Source organism: Chelonus insularis, unplaced genomic scaffold, assembly GCF_013357705.1.
Source record: "Chelonus insularis isolate UGA/USDA-ARS -01 unplaced genomic scaffold, ASM1335770v1 contig_88_pilon, whole genome shotgun sequence".
NCBI lineage: Eukaryota > Metazoa > Arthropoda > Insecta > Hymenoptera > Braconidae > Chelonus > Chelonus insularis.
The window spans coordinates 3,875,088-3,896,090 of record NW_023276776.1 but is presented as its reverse complement, the minus strand read 5'-3'; the positions used below and the strand labels follow the sequence as shown (position 1 = coordinate 3,896,090).

Here is a 21,003-nt window from a genome sequence, read left to right as displayed (position 1 = left end):
TGTTGGCAGTCAAGTAAAGAAGCTTTTTATATTAACATTATACATATTTATGACATCATTATGATTAGACAGCATTATCAATATATATATATACCTTGCATATATATCGATAAGCCATCAATTATCAATAACGTAAAAGCATTATGTAATTATAAATGACATGTTTTTACCTTTAAATTTTTAATGTATAACATATAATTTATGTTGCACCCATATTGAGTGTCGAAACGTTGGACGCAGCACTTTAATCCATACATTTATGTTAGACATAATTATTTCAACAATAATTAATTATCCTCGTTGCAAAATCCAGTAAGATATCGTGCACTTTGATCAATAGAGCTGGGTCATTTCATTGACAATTTTTTATTAATAAACTTGTCGAATAAAAGTTTTAATCTTTTGGGATTATATGGAATTAGAAGAATAATTACGATCGATATGCACGACGTAGATTGTACAAATATCTTGCTCCGAAGAAGCCGATTAGTTATTGAATATTACACCTTGTTTTATAAACAGTTTGGATAAATTAAACAAAAAATAAGAGATAAATTCTAATGAAACTAGTTATCAGATGACAACATCTATACTTTTCTAGACCAACTAATTACTATGTTTAATTATGTTATAATCAACCAATAGAAAACTAAAAATATTTATCACCAGAGAATATATGTATAATGTTGTTACAAATATTAGAGTTTATTTTTTGGTTAAAATATATAGAAACTAAGAAAATTTGATTATATTTATGACCAAAAAAATCATCAAATTAATTTGAACTTTATTTTTAAGATCGCTTCAGTAAATATGTAATTTTTAATGCTTACAAATTATATCATTTTAATGCTTACAACTTATATTTTTATTTTTATACAAAATTGTTTATTGCAAATATTACAAAAATATGCTATTGAACGATTAAATTCTATAAATGATTCGTGAAAATCAATCTAACAAGTTATTATATATAATTAATGTTAATTTTATTTATTATTGTCAATTAAAAGTATCTATAGCTTTTAACAATTGCGATGCACTGCAAAGATATCATAGAGTAATAGAGATAATGTGCTCAGATAAGAGTTTTCCAAATAAGAGTATTATTGTCGAATAAAACATTAGTTTTATTCTAAAAGATATCATTAGTATGTAAGAATGAGTGATTATGCTAAAAAAAAATCCAGATAATATTGATGCAATAAATTTTAATTGTTAATTTGTGAAATTATTAATTTTAAAGCGAAAATGTTGAAAATGTAAGAAAATAGAAATAATACAATTAAATTGTAGTGATCTATCATGTCATATCATCTCTCGCATTAAAATTTATGTCTAAACAAAATACGTGTATTATTTGTTCCTTTTATTAATAAAGTTGTTAGAAATAAATTTAACTGATAAATAAATTAACAATTCAACTTAATGTATTTATTTATTAAAGTATTTTAGAAGATGAAGAAAAGTAGATTTTTTAAATCATTTTTTTTATTGAATTAAATTTAATCATTTCAATGGAATTTTACAATAAATTAATGTATGGAAATAATTAAAATATATTGATGAAAGCATGAAAATTAAAACTAATTACTCACAGATTAATAAATAACATTCTTGGATAATTTTATATTTACTTATTTGTTTTTTAAATGACCACATTTAGCACATATAGAATCTTCTTTTTCAGGTTCATTATCAGATTTTGATTGGATTGTGATGGTGTTAATTAATTGACTGATTCCACCAATAGTTTCACTCTTGAATATTCCTTTATTAATTTGGAATTCATAATTATTACCAATTCCATTGATTTTGTTCAATTTTTCATCTTCAGTATCTTCTTTATTACCAACCACAGATTTTTGTTCATTCTTTTGGAAATGCATGTTGATTGAGTCTGAAGAGTTCGATTTCGATGTTAAGTTATCGTTAGAAATGCCTAAATTTTTCGATATTATTTAATAATTTATCCACTGTCATCTAATTTATTTTTATTTAGTCAATCAGCTACTGATGTGATACAGACTAAATACAACAAAATTTTTTTATTTTATTAATTTATTTGAATAACTACGATGTCGACAAGCTAATAAGTTAATGTATTTTTAAAATTAAACAAGGTTGTCACAATTATTTTATCTACTGATTCCAAAGTTTTAACATTTTCTACAGGATTCGATACATTTTAAATGAGGAATTAATTTAAAAAAATGTTCAATTGTTTTAAGTATAACTCTACCAAAACTAAAACATGATTCATTATTTTTCTGATTACTTTTGGTAATTATTGCTGTTTATTTTAACCTCCTTACCACTGGTTTGTTCAGCTGTATCAAGACTAAAGTCTGAATCAGTTCTTGCTAAATCTTCGTCCTCTTTCATCAGTGGAAGATTAGTTCCAGGTTCTGATAAAGGACGTCCACATGATACATAGCCCTGGAAAATATTCATTATTAATATAAAATCAATGATCAGGTACCGATAGATGTTAAATAAACTTTACAAAAATCAATTCATTGAGTATTACTTAATACAACAACTGTTGAAAATATAAATAATTGTAATGAAGGTAGATGGTTATTAATTAGATAAAATGAATAGACCACTTTACTAACTTGAACTAAATCCATGCGTGAATCCAAAGAGAACTGTTTGCCAGACATCAATATCCCACGTATACGTCGTCTCATGGCTAAAATTAAATAAAAATGAAAATATGTAAGGAATTATTTAGTTATTACTTATATTTATTATTAGATAGAATGTAAGTCTTCAAATTTTCTGATAAGTTTACCTGGACTGTCATGAGCTTCTAAGCGAATTTGACCAAATGCCTTCATACACTCATTAAAAACATCTGCTGTATCATATATTGCCGCAAAACTTCCATTCACTATTTTAGGCGACATTGGCGAGTTAGCCAATAATAAACTTGATCCAAAGTTTTCATTCTTTTGACGCGTTTCTAAAATTATAAATATTCCATGTAAATTATCACATATAAAGTTTTATTTTTTAAAAACATCATCTGGAAAATTTATAACAGAAATACCTGCAAGTGGAACTTTAACTCTAGCTGGTGATCCAGGTGTTGAATTTAAAATCTCCGTAGCTGTACTTTTTATTTCTGCCCAATCTCGCAAGATATCTTCATTTGTAGTACTTGAACAGAATAATATTAAAATTAATAGTTAGAAAAATTTTAATTTAATGTAATTAAGAGTATATGAGTTATGATCTAAAGATCAATTCTTCACATTTGTAATTTTAATTAAATCGCGATCAAGAACAAATTATGACCCACTTTATTTCTAACAAAAATCAATCTAAGGTCACAATCTCGCATCAATTTTACCGTAATTACTATTTTACATTTTATTACAATTCATTTCTTTATTCACTCTATTTATTATTCCATTCCACTGTTCTTTGCCGTTAGTTTTATGACCGATATAAATACAAATAAAAAAAACGTTTACCATCTTCATGTGATTTTACCACTTTAACTGTTGGCTTGTCAGAATAACAAAATGAAAATTTAACTAGAACAATTTAAAATAATATCATTTAAAAAGTATGATCAAGAATTGTAATATTTTTGTTACGTATAAAATAATAGTGAGATCATTATTTAATGTATAAAAAATGGAAAACATACTTAGTGGAGGTGACTGTAAATCTAATAACATATTTTCCATGCAATGCAGCAGGAACACAATGAACTCTTCCTCTTGTGTTCATTTTTTTCAGTAACTTTTCTGTTAAAGAATTCTCTCCTCGCAGACGAAATACAACCATTCCTAAGTGTCTTATTGCTGGAATTTCAAATCTTGCATCACCTGATACTAAAGCTTCAAATTTTTTAGCTAATCGAACACCCTAAATGAATAAAAATGTGAAAATCATTATAATATTTTATTTTAAAATTTTTACAATACTTTAATACTCACCTCACGAATATGTTTCTGAAGTCCAGTTATTCCATAGTTTCTTATCACAAACCACAGCTTTAATGCTCGAAATCTTTTAGACAAAGGAATTTGCCAATGCTAAAAAAAAAGAACAATTAAAATAAATATTTAAAAAATCGAATTTTATTGTTTATAAATGTATATTAATTAAATTATGAATTTTTACCATATAATCAATTGCAAGTCCTGAAATTAATTCGATTAATAATTTAAAGAATCAAGTGAGAAAAATTAAAGTTGAAAAAATAACAGAGTTCTGATTAATTGAGGTTTAAAGCTATATATAGAAGCAATACTATTTATTACAGTTAGTTAAGAGTAACTGGTATTACGGTAATATAAAGAATCTTATTTGTACTATCTCGTGAGCCAAAGAAAGACGGTATAACTGTTTATAATATTTTTTACTCTAAAACTGTATAAACTGAATATATACAACACCATTTATTTTGGAATGTCGGATATAATAAAGCAATAAAGCGATAGAAAAAAAATTTCACCTGAATTTTCGTGCTTTAGATAAAGGGGATCAACATTAAAAGTCCGATGAAGAGCTTGACTATTCTTGACCCTGGAAAAAATAAAGTTATTAATAGTATACAAATTGGAAATATTTACCCGGAGAAAAAAATTTTGTTCCCCAAAGGTTCCACGACGTTATCCTCGTGGGACTATAGAGAATATTAGGAGAACAAATGCAAGGTATGAAAATGTACATAACTTCTATGCAAATGATGGTACGAGGGTGATCGAGGGCTCAAATGGAAGGTCTGGACGAAAGGAAAAGAGTCAACATTGTTAAAATCATAATTGGACCATAATTCATGCTAAAATTGGAGCAATTTCCGGTTTTACCCCATTTTAGGTGTGAAATAATTAATTTTTTAAAAGTTTGACCGGATTCCGCATTTCTACACATTGAGACGAAGAGAATGAGTGGTCGAACTTGAAAATCGGACAACTTTGATTTTTCGACCCCCAAAAAATGGGCAAGTGGTACCCCTTTCCATTTTTTTTAGGCCAAAAAATAAAGGTACTCCGATTTTCAATGATTGAGGGCTCATTCTCTTCGTCTTGATGCGTAGAAATGCGGAATCGGGGCACCGATCAAGAAAATTCACTTTAACACCCTCAAAGAGGGGTAAAACTAGATACACATTAAAAGTCATCATCCCTTTGACTTTAAACCCTTATAACTCATAAACGGACAGTCCAATAACTAATTTTGAGGACGTTTTAGAAACTATAAAATCCAAGCTACATATGGATATCCATAAAAGTAGGTTAAAAAATTTCCTTCACCCTTAAAATCGCTAAAAAGTTAAAAAAAATTACATTTTTTTAGAAGTTTGCCAACTATTTTGGCCATTTTGAGGGTGAAATAAATTTTTTTAACGTTTTTTATGGATATGTTTGTTTAGCTTAGACTCTGAAGTTTTCAAAGACCTCCTCACAATCGTTATTAGGTAACTTGTATGAGAGTTATTGAGGTCCAAAGTCGAGTAACGGTCAGAAAATCATCTACTCTTTGACTTCGGATCTTTATAACTCGTGAAATAATGAACAGATTATCATTTTTAAGAGTTATTTAGAAACTTTAGAATCTAATCTAAATATACATATTCATGATAAACGTTAAAAAAATTTATTTCACCCTCAAAATTGCCACAATAGTTAGCAAACTCCCAAAAAAATGTGATTTTCTTCTATATTTTAGCGATTTTAAGGGTGAAGGAAATTTTTTTAACCTACTTTATGGATATCCATATGTAGCTTGGATTTTATAGTTTCTAAAACGTCCCTAAAAATAGTTATTGGACGTCCGTTTATGAGTTATAAGGGTTTAAAGTCAAGGGGATGATGACTTTTAATGTGTATCTAGTTTTACCCCTCTTTGAGGGTGTTAAAGTGAATTTTGCTTGACCGGTGCCCTGATTCCGCATTTCTACGTATCAAGACGAAGAGAATGAGTGGTCAAACTTGAAAATCGAAGTACTTTTATTTTTTGGCCAAAAAAAATGGAAAGGGGTACCACTTGCCATTTTTTGGGGTCGAAAAATCAAAGTTGTCCGATTTTCAAGTTTGACCACTCATTCTCTTCGTCTCAATGCGTAGAAATGCGGAATCCGGTCAAACTTTCAAAAAATTGATTCTTTCACACCTAAAATGGAGTAAAACCGGAAATTGCTCCAATTTAATTGCAAGTAGAAAACATTCAAAGTACGTTTGGTGTAGAGAGGAAAAATTTGCAAAAAAAAAATAATTTTATTCCCCAAACGTTCCCTATAGTTCCACGAAGTTTGAAATATGTCTTGGAATAGGAAATGATAAATTGACTTCAAATAAAATTTCCGGAAATTGTGTACTTGAATGAATAAGTGAAAAAATAACTGTAAGGATTGTTAAAAAATACATCGAGTGAGAACAAGAATATACTAACCACATGGCAGTACAATCAAAATGAACCATTAACCACTTGCTTGGATTGAATGCTATTGAATCAGCATATTCGATTCCTTGGAGCCAACCACGGAATTCCGGACAGACAAAAGCACTTCCGGCATATGCAGCATCAATATGTAACCACATACAGTTCTTCTCACCTTAACGGATGGATAATTGGATTAATATTAGTGGAATATTTTAACTTTATTGGTAGAAATTAATAAATAAATTCTTTTTCAAATTTAAACTATTTATTAATTGGTTTATTTAAGCAGTATGACTTACATATTGGACCAATTTCCTTCAAATTATCAAATGAACAAGCACCTGTTGTTCCCAAAGTAGCACAAACCTGAGAACAAGATTGACATTCATGATTAATTAAACGGTAAATTAAATAATTAGTGAAAATGATTGAGTTTAATACTCGCGAAAGATAAATATATTCAACATCAATAATTTCTTAAAGTCGTATGATTGGAAGTATTTGACGGATATGACCTCCAAGAGCAAGTCCGGAGGTTCCGGAATAAAAAATTTATTTATTTATAAAACCCCTACTTTTAAACTACCATAGATTTACTAGTTGAAATTTAATCATCTCTAGACAAATTGGTGGTCTCGAGTCACTTAAGCTGCTTTTGATCCAACATAGAAATAATTAGAGAAACAAGTCAATCAATGTATAAATAAGTAGAACTAAGAAGATTGTCTGTTCATGTGTCTTTTTCTTGCATTTTCTTTTACTTTATCATGAAGATACATTTACTTTCTCCAGTTTTAATAATGAATTTCATAAATCAAACAGTCTCTACTAATTTTAAAAATTGTTATTAAAATATAAATTCATAGTCAGTCAATGTATTTTTACTTACAAAAAATGGAACGAGACCAGCTTCTCGATCTCGAGCTATTGCTTGAACTAGCATATCTCCTCTCATGCTTAATTTTTCATCCGATTCAATGTACCGCATTTGCACTAGACCAATGAGTCCTGCTTTCTCTACGCTTGAATGAGCCTAAAATTCAATAAAACATCCACGATTTATTATAGCAGTAATTAATCGTTCTCTCAATTATTTATAACTCATATAAGCATTTTAAATAATCAAGAAAAATAATTACTTGATCAGAGCAATAGGCAACAAGATGGGAGTTTATTTCTCCTGGTGCTCGTTCAGGCTCATTTTCTTGGATTGCACGAATGGCTCTAGTTCTTGCTGCCAAAAGACACACCAAAGTTGACTCTGAAGCAGTAGTTTGAATAACTCCACCTCCTGATCCACCAGGTCGATGCAAAAATTCATCAGGCAGTCCTATCATTTTTCCTAGCCAGTTCATCACAATTGTTTCCAATTCAGTACATGCTGGACTTGATGCCTAGAAAAAAAATGTCCTTATCAATCAAGAACTGTCTTCCCACAAAAAAATCAATAATTACTTAGAAAAATAAAATTAATGATTGACAGCCTTTAATCATTACATTTAGTTATAGCTAAAGTTTAACTCATGCAAATGAGTGTTGTAGAAATAAATAAAAAAATCTTAAACATAGATTATTACCCAAGTGAATCCAAGGCAATTGATTGCATCAGCTAACATGTCTGCTAGAAGACTAGCAGGACAATTAAGTGCAGGAAAATATGCATGCATATGAGGACTTTGCCAATGTGTTACTCCTGGCATAATACACCTTTCAATATCCTGGAAGATATTTTCCCATGGCTCGCCTTCAACTGGAGCTGATAATGGTAGTATATTTCTCAAATATCCTGGAGAAACTGCCGGATAAACTCTTCTGGTTCGAATTGTCTCAAGATAATCCGCAATATAATCCACCATTTCTTTACCTTGTTTTCAGTAAACAGACAAAGACATTAATCAAGAAAGTAATTAATCAGAAGATGGGTCAAGTGATAAAGTAAACGATTATACTTTTAAGTATTTTTGATATCTTGGAAGTTTATAACGTCTGTATGATTCAAGACAGTTTTACGTTGTGTATAAAAGGTATTACTATGTAAAATTGAAAAAAGCTTACTTGATAAATAGTAAAAGTTAGTTTAAATTCATTCGAAATCGTAAAGAGGAGAAAACGAAAGGCATAAATGTCACAGGACTGTATTATTCCCTACATAAACTTTACAAGCCAATCTATTCGATTCTAAGCTTTATTTTATTTGATTTTTATTGCTTCTAGATGTTCCTACATAGACATTTTTCTTTTGAATTGATTTTATTTATTTAAAAAACAACATCTTACAATCTACACAACTGTACATCTGTATGGAAATATCACAAGAATTAACAATAACGAAAATGTTCTGTCTAAGATGGGAAAATTTTAAGTTAAACTAATTTCAATCAGTAATTCAGTAGTAAGTGAATGCAATTTTTTATTCAGATAAAATTTATCTATTGAAGATAATAAACATAAAGTATATGCAAATAGTTGTTCACTTACCATGCTTACGATATTCCTCCAAATTCATGTTTGCTGTAAAGAAATTTTCATTATTATTAAATTCACTTGATCAAAAAATATTCTTTCTTCCTGCTACTATTTTACATTCTTTGTCAGCCTTTCAAAATAACATTTATTCCAAGATCTGAACCGCGTTCTCTCGAACAAACGGATCAATGAATGATTACTCTTCTCACAATACCCAAATCTCAAAGTTTCTATCACACCGTTTTACACGCATTTGTCTGACTTGAAGATTTTAACCACTTATTTTGATGAAATTCAAGGTGAGTTGGTGAGTTGCATGCAACGTGGAGTCATCACGTCAATACTCGATCAAATGACTGTTAAATAAATTCTATGAACGAAAGAAGATCTGAAGTGACTTGAGCTTTTAGAGTTAATGATTTTCTACGGTTTCATCATCGATCCAATGACCTATCACTCGTCAAGCTTATTAGGCTAGTGTGACAAAGCTCAGAGTAACCTCGAACTTAATTTTTTCTTTCTCTATTCATTTTTGCATCATTAACATCATTCGGATTAATTAAAGTATTCAAATCTTCTAGTGTAACCAGTAGCACTGGCTATCATCAACCATGAAGACTAATCAAAAAAGTATTCAATCACAATTTAATTTTTATCAGTCCTAAAGATTACTTTTTTAAAATTTTAATAATTTATTTAAATAATATTTTATTATTTTATTTTATTAATTCAAATTGGGCGAATTATGGAGAAATGATTTTAAAAAATTGACAGTTTGCATTAATATTTGATGAATAAAGGTTTTAAAATAGTGATAAAAATAAATATTTAAATTAAAAATAGATAAAATCAATGATTTAAATCAAATTAAACACAATAGAAATAAGCTTTCGTTAAATGACACATTTTCGTGATTATTTTTGGTATTCACTTAAAAGAGTGAAATATAAAAGTGAAAGAAGACGTAAAAGTGTTAATTTATCTATTACATGACTTACTTCAGCGATCCGATTTAACGTCTAATCACTCAGATATTATTATTACATCATTAAAATGGAAAATTACCTATTGATCTTTTATTAGAAGTTAACTGGTTTTCTATGCTGTAAAATTTTTCCACCAAAACCACTTTCACTCAAAAAATCTATACAAAATGAACGTTAGCATATGAGAGGGGCTGACTGCGAAGTTTGATAAGTACATTTCAGTAACAAGGAAATCCACTAAGGACATCCACGTGTTCAAAAACATTAACTTAAAGGGATAAATGTCTCGAACAATTATTTTAATTTTTTTCGTTATATGTATTTGTATTATAATGTTATTGGATGATTCCAGGAGTGAACATTTATGTAAAGTGACGAAGAATATATAAGAAAGAATGAGCACTGATTTTTTTTCACGTGACGATCATCATGATCCAGCTTATAAATGAGGAAAAAGACAGTCGATATTATTAAAAGCCTGGTGGCCGTCCGGCACTTCCGACTTTTCTCATTTCCCTCAGAGCTTTCATATCAAATGAGACGAGAAATTTTCCTACTGTCATGGAAAATTCGCTTACTTGATTTTTATTAGAGAGAAAAGCAAAAAAAAAATATCAACTGTCTTTTGAGGAAAAAAAATTTTACATTGACAGGGAAATTAAAAATTCTTTTTTTTTTTAAATAAAAAAACACTCATTGGAATAATTTTAAATAAAACAAAAAGTCTCAAGAGAAATTAATAAGAATATATTTTTTTAAATTGAAAATAAAGAATTGATGATTAAAAGAATTCGTGTATTTACCTTATGCCGGATATTTACGAATCTTTTGAATTAATTGGACGTTCGAATGTTGGACGGTGATTACAGATGATACCTACAGTATTCTGAAGGTATGAACATTGCTCAACAAGTGGCGGGTTTTATATAGGAACCCCCGAAGGAGATACTTGGAAAAGATATCGCGCAAGCGCGTCCTCAGGAATATATTCTGGAAACACTTTATGATCCTTTGGGAATCGCATTATTTTTCTCAATCTTACTTGTCTTTAGACAGACACTAAGATTTACTTTATATCCTTCGACAACAATAGTTACGACAATTCAATTGGAACAAATCAGTTTGTTCTAAGTATTTTTGTGACTACTGTTGTCTCTATAAACATCATTTCTTCTTACTTTTTTGTATTATCATTTCCTTGATGAATCCGTGAGATTGCTGTTTAATTATAATGAGTTAAAAAATCCTAACATCTGCGCCATTAAAAGGAAATGAAAAATTTTTATATTTATCAAAATGACACTCGAAAGCATTTCATTATTTAAAAAAACAAATATGGCAATTTTGAAGATAAATAATATTTTTATCAATAATAATTGAACAATTGGAAAAGGTTTAAGTAATAAAATCATGTTGGTGGTTTTCTTTTTGAATCTCACTCAATATTACTGACGTTGGGCAAAGTAGGAATAGCTCGTGGTGAAGAGAAAGTAGGGCAGCTGCTTTGAAAAATCACGAGTCACCTCACAGATGGAATTACTTTGTACAAAAGCTATTTCAAAATATTTTTAAATTGTTTAAATAGTCCAATATTATTTTAATAAATAAAAATATTAAATCATATAATTATTGAGCATTTAAAAAAAAATTAATGTTTTTTTTTTTTTTTTTAATGGAAATACTTTAAAAAAATGTTCTTTATTCTTATCAGAAAATTCAATAAATAAATGCTTCACTTGAAAAACGAATTCTTAAGAAAATTATACTTTATAGCTGAAAAGTAGAAAATTACATATGCAGGTCATACCCCTGACTGCACAGCTACATGCGGTCAGGTCATACTTTGGTATTCAAAGGAAATACAGCTGTAAAATGAAACATATTAAGTAATATCAGTTGTCATTAGCAACAATTATATTAATGTAAATAATCGAGGAATAATTGTCTGTAATTGACAAGTATTTTTCGATACCCATTATTCATCCCTAACACTACAAGATCTTGATGTTAAATTAACATCTAAATAACTAATTGTAAGTTAAATTTCAATTCACTTTATGCTCAACCAAGCATCAATTTTGCTCATGTTATTACTCAGTATGTATTTTGATGTTCATCTAATGTTTAATCTGCATTACATTGTTTGCATGATAGTATCATCATCATCATCATTATTACAGATTCTTATCATGAAAAATTTATATTTGCTCGAGTATTATAAAATTCATAAATTTCAAGCTGTATTCATACCAATACTTTTTATATCCATGTATTTACAAGTTTCCTTACATTTTATGTTATTTTTTCCACGTATCAAGTACTTTTTCAGCTATAAAAAGCCATTTGAAGTGCTTTGATACGACATCTATACTTTGGACACGTTTTCTATAAAATAAAAAAATGTTATAAAACTAAAATGGTGAAAGAAACATTGATGACACTTTGGTTCGACAGTCGAGTAACAGGATCACAAAACTTAACCAATCGAAGTCTCTCTCAAATTTACTGTACCGCTACATGGCATACCTGATCAAGGTAATAAATGTTTCATTTAAACTCTGTATACATATATATTACTTCAACATCCTATCTAACATAAGCATTGTTGCCTTAAGCCAAGGGTATCACATCTCTTAATCTCTGACGTCATAATGTAACTTGATTCTTCATCATGATCTTGATCATGATTGAGAAAACTTATTGCATGATGTAACTTTCTTTACAACTATTTTTCTAATGAACTAATAATTTTTACTGTACTTATGTAAAGTTTAATTATCAGCAATTAATTAAAATATTAAAATTAATTGACTTGAATGATTAATTCAATTAATTTTATCATCATGATTATATTAATAGACTGATGATGAGTAAGAATATTAATAAGATTATTTGTGAGATAAGTTTTTTTTTTTTTGAAGGAATTCAATCGATTTAATCGAAATCAATGGCTTCATAATCTTATGAGCAAAATATGCATCGAATCCGATTGAACCGTTATATTTATGATACACATAACTAGCGAAAAATCCTAATCCGGAACTCATGAAATTCTTCATACAATATTCGATTAACCTAACGGCTTACGAGTGATTTTTTAATGTTACATGCAAATTTAATGTACAGAAAATGGAGAAAATAATTCACCTAAATTTGATGACCATAATGAATGGAAAGTAGATAGATGCTGACAGATATTTTAAAATATTTATGAATTTATATTTCGCGAGACAATTCAACTGGATTGGAGAGAAGTAAAAAAAAAAATTTGAACTGGTCAATAAATTTAAAATGAATTATTCAATGACATTTACTTGATTATTTTTTCATTTCTGGTTCGATTAATTCAATAAAAATGATTAATTATTGGTTAGGAATCATTTTTACTTGGTATAATGAATGTGAGTGAGTAAATCGATGTATAATTGGTAATGGTGCCGCATGTTTATGAGATTGGGTTCCACGTTATGTGTACGTTATACCACGTTATGTGAAGGTACCGTTAACAGCCTCAAGCCATGTACTTCTACCTTGTCCCTTTGATCTTTCTGATGTTCCTTTTGCGGCTCGAAGCTTGAGACATTTTCTCAAATTTTTTATGTTAATTTCACGAGTCATCTGAGATATTGTTTGTCTTATAGTCCCTCTTGCTTCTTACAATAATAATAATAACGATATAATAAATGGATTAATTTTTTTTTGTTATTATGAAAAGTTTTCAAATGTTTTGATCCATCATCATAATTAATTAAAAAATCAAATTAAATAAATAACCCTGTAAAAAACTAAAATAAACAAATAAATTTTACATAATATTTTTTTTTCAAATTATTATTTAAAAACGATTTTAATTCTTGTCATTGATGATTATTTTAAAGTTTAAATAATTGATAAATTTTATTGATTTTAAACGGAGTAAATAATGGTACAAAATGTACATAATGATTTAATCTTGATGACGTGCTATTGTGAATAAAAAAAAAATTTCTAAATGAAAGCGAATAGGTTATTTATATAATATACAAACGAATATTTAGTGTAACAAGCTGTCATGTTTATATATTTACGTAATTAAAACGACGTGTCAAAATTGCCAGATGCTACTCATGAAGAGTTAAATAACCTCAAGTAAAACAGACAGACAGACAGATTGAGAGACAAAGATAAAAGAGGTAAAAAAGGATACTTGGCCAAGTTATCACCATAACTCTTAGCGTCATGACTTCTACGAATCTATCTATCGATCTATTGATTGTCTTTGGATACCGCTAAGAGCCTAACTCTTAAAAGTTTCTTCTCAGTTGATTCCTGTTTATCGCGCAATACGGAAACGCTATTCTATTGTACCAAGTTTATGGAGAGACAGCTTGAAAAGACGTTTATCTCTCTTACACTCTAGTTGTATTCTTAAGATGAAAGCACAGCACGTGCCTACAATTTACCTGAATCGATTACTTCGCCTCTGGATAACGATTTTGTCTGGAGAATAAATTTTTCTGATTCGATAAAACATTACTTTACTAATGTGAGAGGGAAGATATTGTATCCAGTGCTGTGCTAAAAGATGAGTCAAGAGAGCGAGCCAACAACGAGAACAAAGGAAACAGGTTTATGAGTCGTATAGCTAATGGTCCATAGGATAACAATGCTAAACAATCACGTTTGCCAATCGATTGTGTTGAGAGATGAATTGTTTGAATTATTATGACAAATTTTTGCACTAAGGATCAATTGTAAATGGCTTGCAATTATTAACTTTGATCAAATTTTTTTAAAACATTCCTTCAGTTATATCAATAATGCCAAACAAAAATCATTTATTATTAGCAAGATCTAGAAATTTAAATTAATGTTAAAAAAAGATTAAAATTTATGTGCTTAAGACTAAGTTGAAAAAAATTAGTTGTGAATAATTAAATTCCTGAAATATATTGTATGTACCCTTATTCTTAAATAAACCAATAATACTTGTTCAACATAATCCATATGATGGCAGAATAATGACAGAAATAGTATGATGTTTCTGGATCCATCCTGCTATTATCTCATGTTATGTATGTATTATTGAAGAATATAATGAATTATTTTTGATCCAAAAGTATCGTTTTGTTAGTGAGGTAAAAATTCATTCTTCTCACAATCACGTAAAGCTATTGGTGTATCAATAACACGATTCAGCAAAAAGTTGTTGTATCTCAAAGTCTGTTGAGTTTTGCCCCCTGTGGCCTCTGTGCCCTCGGCGAGAAACGGCACAATATGTCGCGTGCGACGGTACTCAGAAGCATTATATTACATACTATGAAGCTTCGCACATGAGAAGGAACGGGGTACCGCTATACCACAGCGTTAAGTGCCAATTACACGCGAGAGTTCATGGTAAAAGAAATATATAAATGTAAAAGAGAAAGAGACTATAGTGATGAATCATGAGCATCTAAACTGATTAATCAAAGACTCTTCGTCAGTTGTAAAATATAGATGACGGAATAAGTGATAGGTAGTGTTTTCACATTCAAGCTCTAAGTGATAAATTATTGAAACGCATTTCCTGATTTATGGTAATGTTGGTGCAAATGGTCCATGGGAACCAGCAGAATCATTGCAAGGAATGAAGAAAGTTTATGATATGTTGATAAAATTATGCTATATTTTATATCTTTTCCTTTTCTTTTATATTTTATGGCTTTTTAAGAGCTACCTTCTACTGTTTATTGTTTAAATCATAGCTAATAGTTAATAAATATGATGGAGAGAGTAGCCTAGGAAACATACTCCACCGTTTCCAGTTATTTTGAATGTTATTTCAAAGTTTCTATATTCAACTCTGATAAGAATTTATTCTAATCAATAAAAATTAATAGAGTTTTAAATTTATTAAAAACTGTAATAAAATATGCCATCATTTATTTCATAAAATTTTTGGAATATCTTTTTGAATAAAAATTATCTACTAGTTGGTATCCAACTCTTGGGCAACTCAATTATCCAGCAAGAGATGTAGACTCTGCTGATAGAAAGAAAGTATAATTTACTGATAGCAGATCAGATGATGGTTTAATGATGCTAGGGAATAGTATTTGCATTCAAGTAATAGATAAGGACCAGGCTTATTATGTTCATGAGTGATAAAGTTGGAAAGAATGAAGTACTTATCTAAATATATTTCATTGAAGTAGAATAACCTTCATACCATTGGATTAATGTTCAAGTACATATTACAATACAAGTTAATTCAGTTGTAATATGCAATAAACATGATAATTTTATAACTCTCAAATGTTCAAACTACTCCAGGCAACTAACCCTTCACCTCATAAGCAACATACTTTAGGATTTAACTTCAGTGATTTAATATGATCATTGGAAGCCTTATTTGATGAAACATAAAATAGAATTTACGGGGATATCATATGGCTTCAACACCGTTTGTATTTGATTTTTTTTTTGTTGGATCATCGTTAATGAGTTTATTAAAATAATTGTTTCTTGCTATCCAAAGAGAAAAGAATCTAGATATAAAAAAAAATGAAATTTATTCAATTATTTTATTTTTGGAGTAATCAATATAATTGTTGTAACATACCAGACTCCAAATTTTTCTTAATAATTTTTATTTTAATTTAATTATACAATTCTATCAGTTAACTCAGATAACAATCGCAGAATGGAGTATTATTTATTTTGTTCATTTTAATGGCATTGAACTTAACTCTCAAGGTATAATGATAACTGTACATTTGAAAGCTTTCCGTCCCTTTGAATTCCAGATCCTGAAATTTCATGATTTTTTTTTATTTCTTCTGAAACCATAAATAACTCAAGACATTTCGTTGTCCTTGGTTATTATGCTAATAGAACCAAGTCGTTATAATTTGTGAAAAAATGATTTCATTGATCATTAAAAGTTCTAAATGACAATACAATCCTATAACTCATTCTTTATTTCTTTAAAAACATCCTACATGTCATCACATGTCTCATGATATATATTATATTCCAGTGCAGGTTGATAAAAATACAACTGGAAAACTGACGTTTCAATTCTATACTGTTTTGCTGCTTCTAATAAGAGTAAGGAAGAGTATCTTTTATCTTAATTTCCCACAAATTACAGTAGCACGTGTTTTCACTCATCGACTTGTTCTTCCTCAAAACCAGGAGTTGCGTGTTGTGAAAAAAAAAGCAAAGAGGAAATCTTTGGTGAGGGCGAAACCTTGAAGAAAGACCTCATGAGTAGTTGTAGTTGGAGGGGGTGGTTTACCGCTAGGTGGCAGTGTTACATCGATTCTCTCTTCCCTTTCTCTGGTTTTGCTTCCTTCTTTTTCTTTTTCCTTTCTTTATCTTCCTGGCTTTCTTACCGGTCCGTCAGCATAAGCAACTGACACTGCTAAGTTTTACCGTTGTCCGGCTCGCCGAGTGTTTTACGTCAAGAGCCGACGTGCATGGACCACAGTTCGTTCAACCAGAGATGCGACGAAGACGCGCCCGAAGAAGAGGTTCTTGACTTCATACCACTTCTGAACCAGCTTTTACCATCCAATATTCAGATTGACTAATTCTTTTTCATTAGAAATTCTCCCAATTTTTATCCATTTACTCTACCGTAATATTCCTTTTCTCTCTATTCTTTGTGCTGAAATACAGCTACAGAAATAGCAACTCTTTTGATGTATCGATCATTTTCATATTTAGTTTCTCGTTACAGTGTGTATTGTTTAAGGTCAAAAAGGCAGTATGCAAGGCTCTTAGGTAGACAAAAAATGAGTGAACGAAACGAAAGCACAAGAACAATGAAAAAAATAAACCCGGAAGATGAAGGAAATGTAGGCAATGGATAGTGAAAAGCGATAACAATGCGGACGGAAATGAAAAGAGTGAAGAGGACAAGACAAAAAGAGAAAGAGAGAGTTATAAGCTTTATACGTCACTAAATTCCGCATTTATTTCTACCAATCCTATAACGCCACGTCATTTCTAGCACCCAAAATCGATCGGCCAATGTTTCTTCAATGCTTCCGGTTATTTTACAAACCTCGTAGTAACTTAATCGACAATTTTCAATTTCCTTAATGTATTATTTACGCATTACACATGAGTATGGAATCTTTAATTGAAATCAACCCTTTTATGTCGAGAAAGTTTTTGAAAAAAAAATCTTACTCATCTGATCACACTGATTAAAGCAAAATGAAAGAGTTTATTTTAATGCCAAGTATTGTTCATTCGCGACTTTGTTATGACTAACATTATTGGATGCTGAATTCATAAAACGATCGATTGAAATATTAGAATTGTTTATTACTGAAGAAAATTATCGGGGGTTTTATTTATCCATGAAATGAAATGTTCACCAATTTTTCATGATATTTGAATGGTGAATTTTTTAGCACAATTATCAGAAGGATGATATGGAATATTTAGTCATTCATTTGGTAGATATTTTATCAGTTTTTTATACTCAATTATCATCAATGATATCAAGAACTTATCTGGGTTACTAAATATTCAATAATTCACCTTTTTTTTTTAATACATTTAAAAAAAATGTCATTATGTCTCTCCGAAAATTAAACAGACTAAAATTATTAATAAACCATATAATTATGATTTTATTTATTCAGATGAGTTGAAGTATTTTTAAATAATATTATTGATTGATATACTAATAATTAAATTAATTAATACCTCAGCTGATTTTCAAAACCAATGAAATTGTGTATTAGTTGGCTATTATTCATATAATTTCAAATGTCATATTAATAAAAATGTTTAATTAACTTCCTAAATAACTAGTTCATTAATTTTATGTAACTATAAATATTTATTTTGATTAATCCGATTATTCTATTAAATCTTTAACGTCGAAGCTTAATTATATTTCAATTAACGTTTCAAAAAATGATGAAAAAAACAATAAAAAAACTATTAAAACATTTATTGATCTTATTGACAATCTCATAGTATTTACTGAATAATCTCGAAACAGAAATCATAATTAATCGAAAAAAAAAAACAATAGAGTTCGAAATCAATAAAAAATACAATTGAATACTATTTAAATGTCTTAAAAAATAATTAAAATTTTTTATTCCCGATTACTGCAATCAATGTAATAAACTATTGATGCATAGAATACGATGGTTTGTACGTACATGCTGTGAAGTGATTGTTAATAAACAATGACTTGATAAATAGTAAAAAATAAATAACGTCAAAGAGATGAATGATAAAAAAGTGTTTGGTAATAATACTAATAATTACGAATGACTGATGCACAATTAACTGGTTGTTAAATGCATGTAGGCATTAATGCATGACTGTATAGCACACAACTTGTATAAGGTTTGGCGCTAAAGGTTGTTCAGAAGGTGAATGACCACCAGAATATTCACGTTGAACGCGGACCATGGCCAAACTTCTTCTCTTCTTCTTTCCAAACTCTTGTAGAGGTAATTATGATTGACGTTTTGATATAAGCTTATCGCCGTTATATTCCTCATTGCGACCGTTATTCCAATCGATTCTCATTAATATTATTAATTATCAAAGTGCTGCAATTCACTGCAGGATATTCAAATTAATGTTCAAGTAACAGTATTACTTCATTTTCACGATACTTTGTTTTGTTGGAGTTACCTTATTCAGCAGGATTTCATAGTAGACACGTACGATTTTGAACTTGTTTAAAAACTTGTAGAGGACAAGATATTTATACGTGTGGGCATCAGGATTCAAAAGATAGGCTCTCAGGATAAAAAGTCCTTGAGTCAGGTTGGAAATTACTTCGAGTCATCAGTCGAAGAGTTCAACAATCTCCAAAATGGCTGAGGGGACGGGTTTATTCTTTTACCATGCAATTTAATTTCATATTTTGAGCATTCACTCTCAAATAATTTTGCTTCGATAAAACAAGAAAATCCTTTTATCACGTGACAATTGAATTAATACCTTTTATTTAGTTGTTAATGAAAAAATGTTATACTAACTATGCAAGAACATAGAAGGTTATTGAACCCAAAACTGACAACAGTGACGTCAAGTGACATTGACTTCATCACCCACGCAGTCACACGAAAATTCGTCTGATTTTATTTTGAGACTCTTGAGAATTTGGTATACCTCCAAACGTGTCATTCAACTGTAAATTACTAGAGAATAAAAATTTGGCTTTCCTTACATTCAGCATGTTAATTTATTCTGATTCAACAATTGGATTGTTGTAATTAATATTCAAGAATGCCACAATTATTTTGCTTGACCCACATATTTTATTTTATAAAATATATAAAAGCTTTTTGTATTTGGCATAAGAATGAAAATATCCATGTGAAAATAATTTTGATTGTATAACTAATAATTAAAGTAACTGTAACTGACTATTTGATAAATACTTTATATATATTTTATCTTTAATCCACAATAGAAATTATGTAACATATGGTTCTTTTCCTTCTTCTTGATATTTAAAAATTTTTATTTCTAGAAAATAAGAATCAACGACCTACTTCAAGAATATAATTAACTTTTCTCTAAAAATACTTGGACACTTTTTTTTACGTGTAGTAATAACAAATGGAATAAAAAGTTTTAAATACATTTCTCTCTAATTGTTATAAATTTTACTAATCTTTTAATAAAAAAATAAAATGACGAAAATCAAGAATATCCTTGTCATTTGCTACATAAATATCATCGTTCGATCTAGAAAATAAAAAAAAAAAAAGGAAGAAAAAAATAATTCCAAGGCTCTAAAGAACCAGTAAAAATTGGGACCACAAAATTGGAATGATTGGAAGAAGATTCATTCGAGATAAAACCTAAATATTACTATAAAAAAAAAATTAATTCTTTATATTTGAGGAGCGGTGGACTAGAGCGCAGTGGGGGTGAAAAGAAGTTAGAGGATCCGATGAAGAATAAAAAAGCAGAGAGAAAAAAGTGGACGCATGTGCGAGTATATATAAGTGCTGTGCGTATGTATATATAAGCATTTTAAAGTTAAAGCCAATGGAAATGGTGGGAGGTTGAAAGAGCCAGCACAAACGACGATGAAGAAGTGGTAAGAGGGAGGGGGTAAGGGCCACCGCGGCCACGAGCACCTGTGGATCTCTCTGTACCCCGTTGCCGGTAGAGTCACTCACCGACC

The 21,003-nt window shown here is 29.3% G+C and overlaps 1 protein-coding gene across 6 annotated transcripts; it reads right to left on the bottom strand.

Annotated features, from left to right (window-relative positions):
- Positions 1 to 1,552: 1,552 nt before the first annotated feature.
- Positions 1,553 to 10,736, bottom strand: Hdc (histidine decarboxylase). Of its 6 annotated transcripts, none has more exons than XM_035091746.1 (16): positions 10,661 to 10,736; positions 8,884 to 8,916; positions 7,983 to 8,269; positions 7,545 to 7,799; positions 7,295 to 7,438; positions 6,705 to 6,771; positions 6,415 to 6,577; positions 4,475 to 4,545; positions 4,141 to 4,160; positions 3,954 to 4,052; positions 3,662 to 3,882; positions 3,056 to 3,165; positions 2,798 to 2,968; positions 2,619 to 2,695; positions 2,316 to 2,439; positions 1,553 to 1,942 (listed from the first exon to the last, which is right to left on the bottom strand). In XM_035091746.1, the coding sequence occupies exons 2-16, from the start codon at positions 8,909 to 8,911 to the stop codon at positions 1,638 to 1,640; spliced, it is 2,142 nt and encodes a 713-aa protein (XP_034947637.1). In that variant the 5' UTR covers positions 8,912 to 8,916; positions 10,661 to 10,736; the 3' UTR covers positions 1,553 to 1,637. The 6 variants fall into 6 exon arrangements, with proteins under 6 accessions (XP_034947637.1, XP_034947640.1, XP_034947636.1 ...); XM_035091749.1 differs by lacking the exon at positions 10,661 to 10,736 and adding an exon at positions 9,937 to 9,978; XM_035091745.1 differs by lacking the exon at positions 10,661 to 10,736 and adding an exon at positions 8,989 to 9,246.
- Positions 10,737 to 21,003: the final 10,267 nt, after the last annotated feature.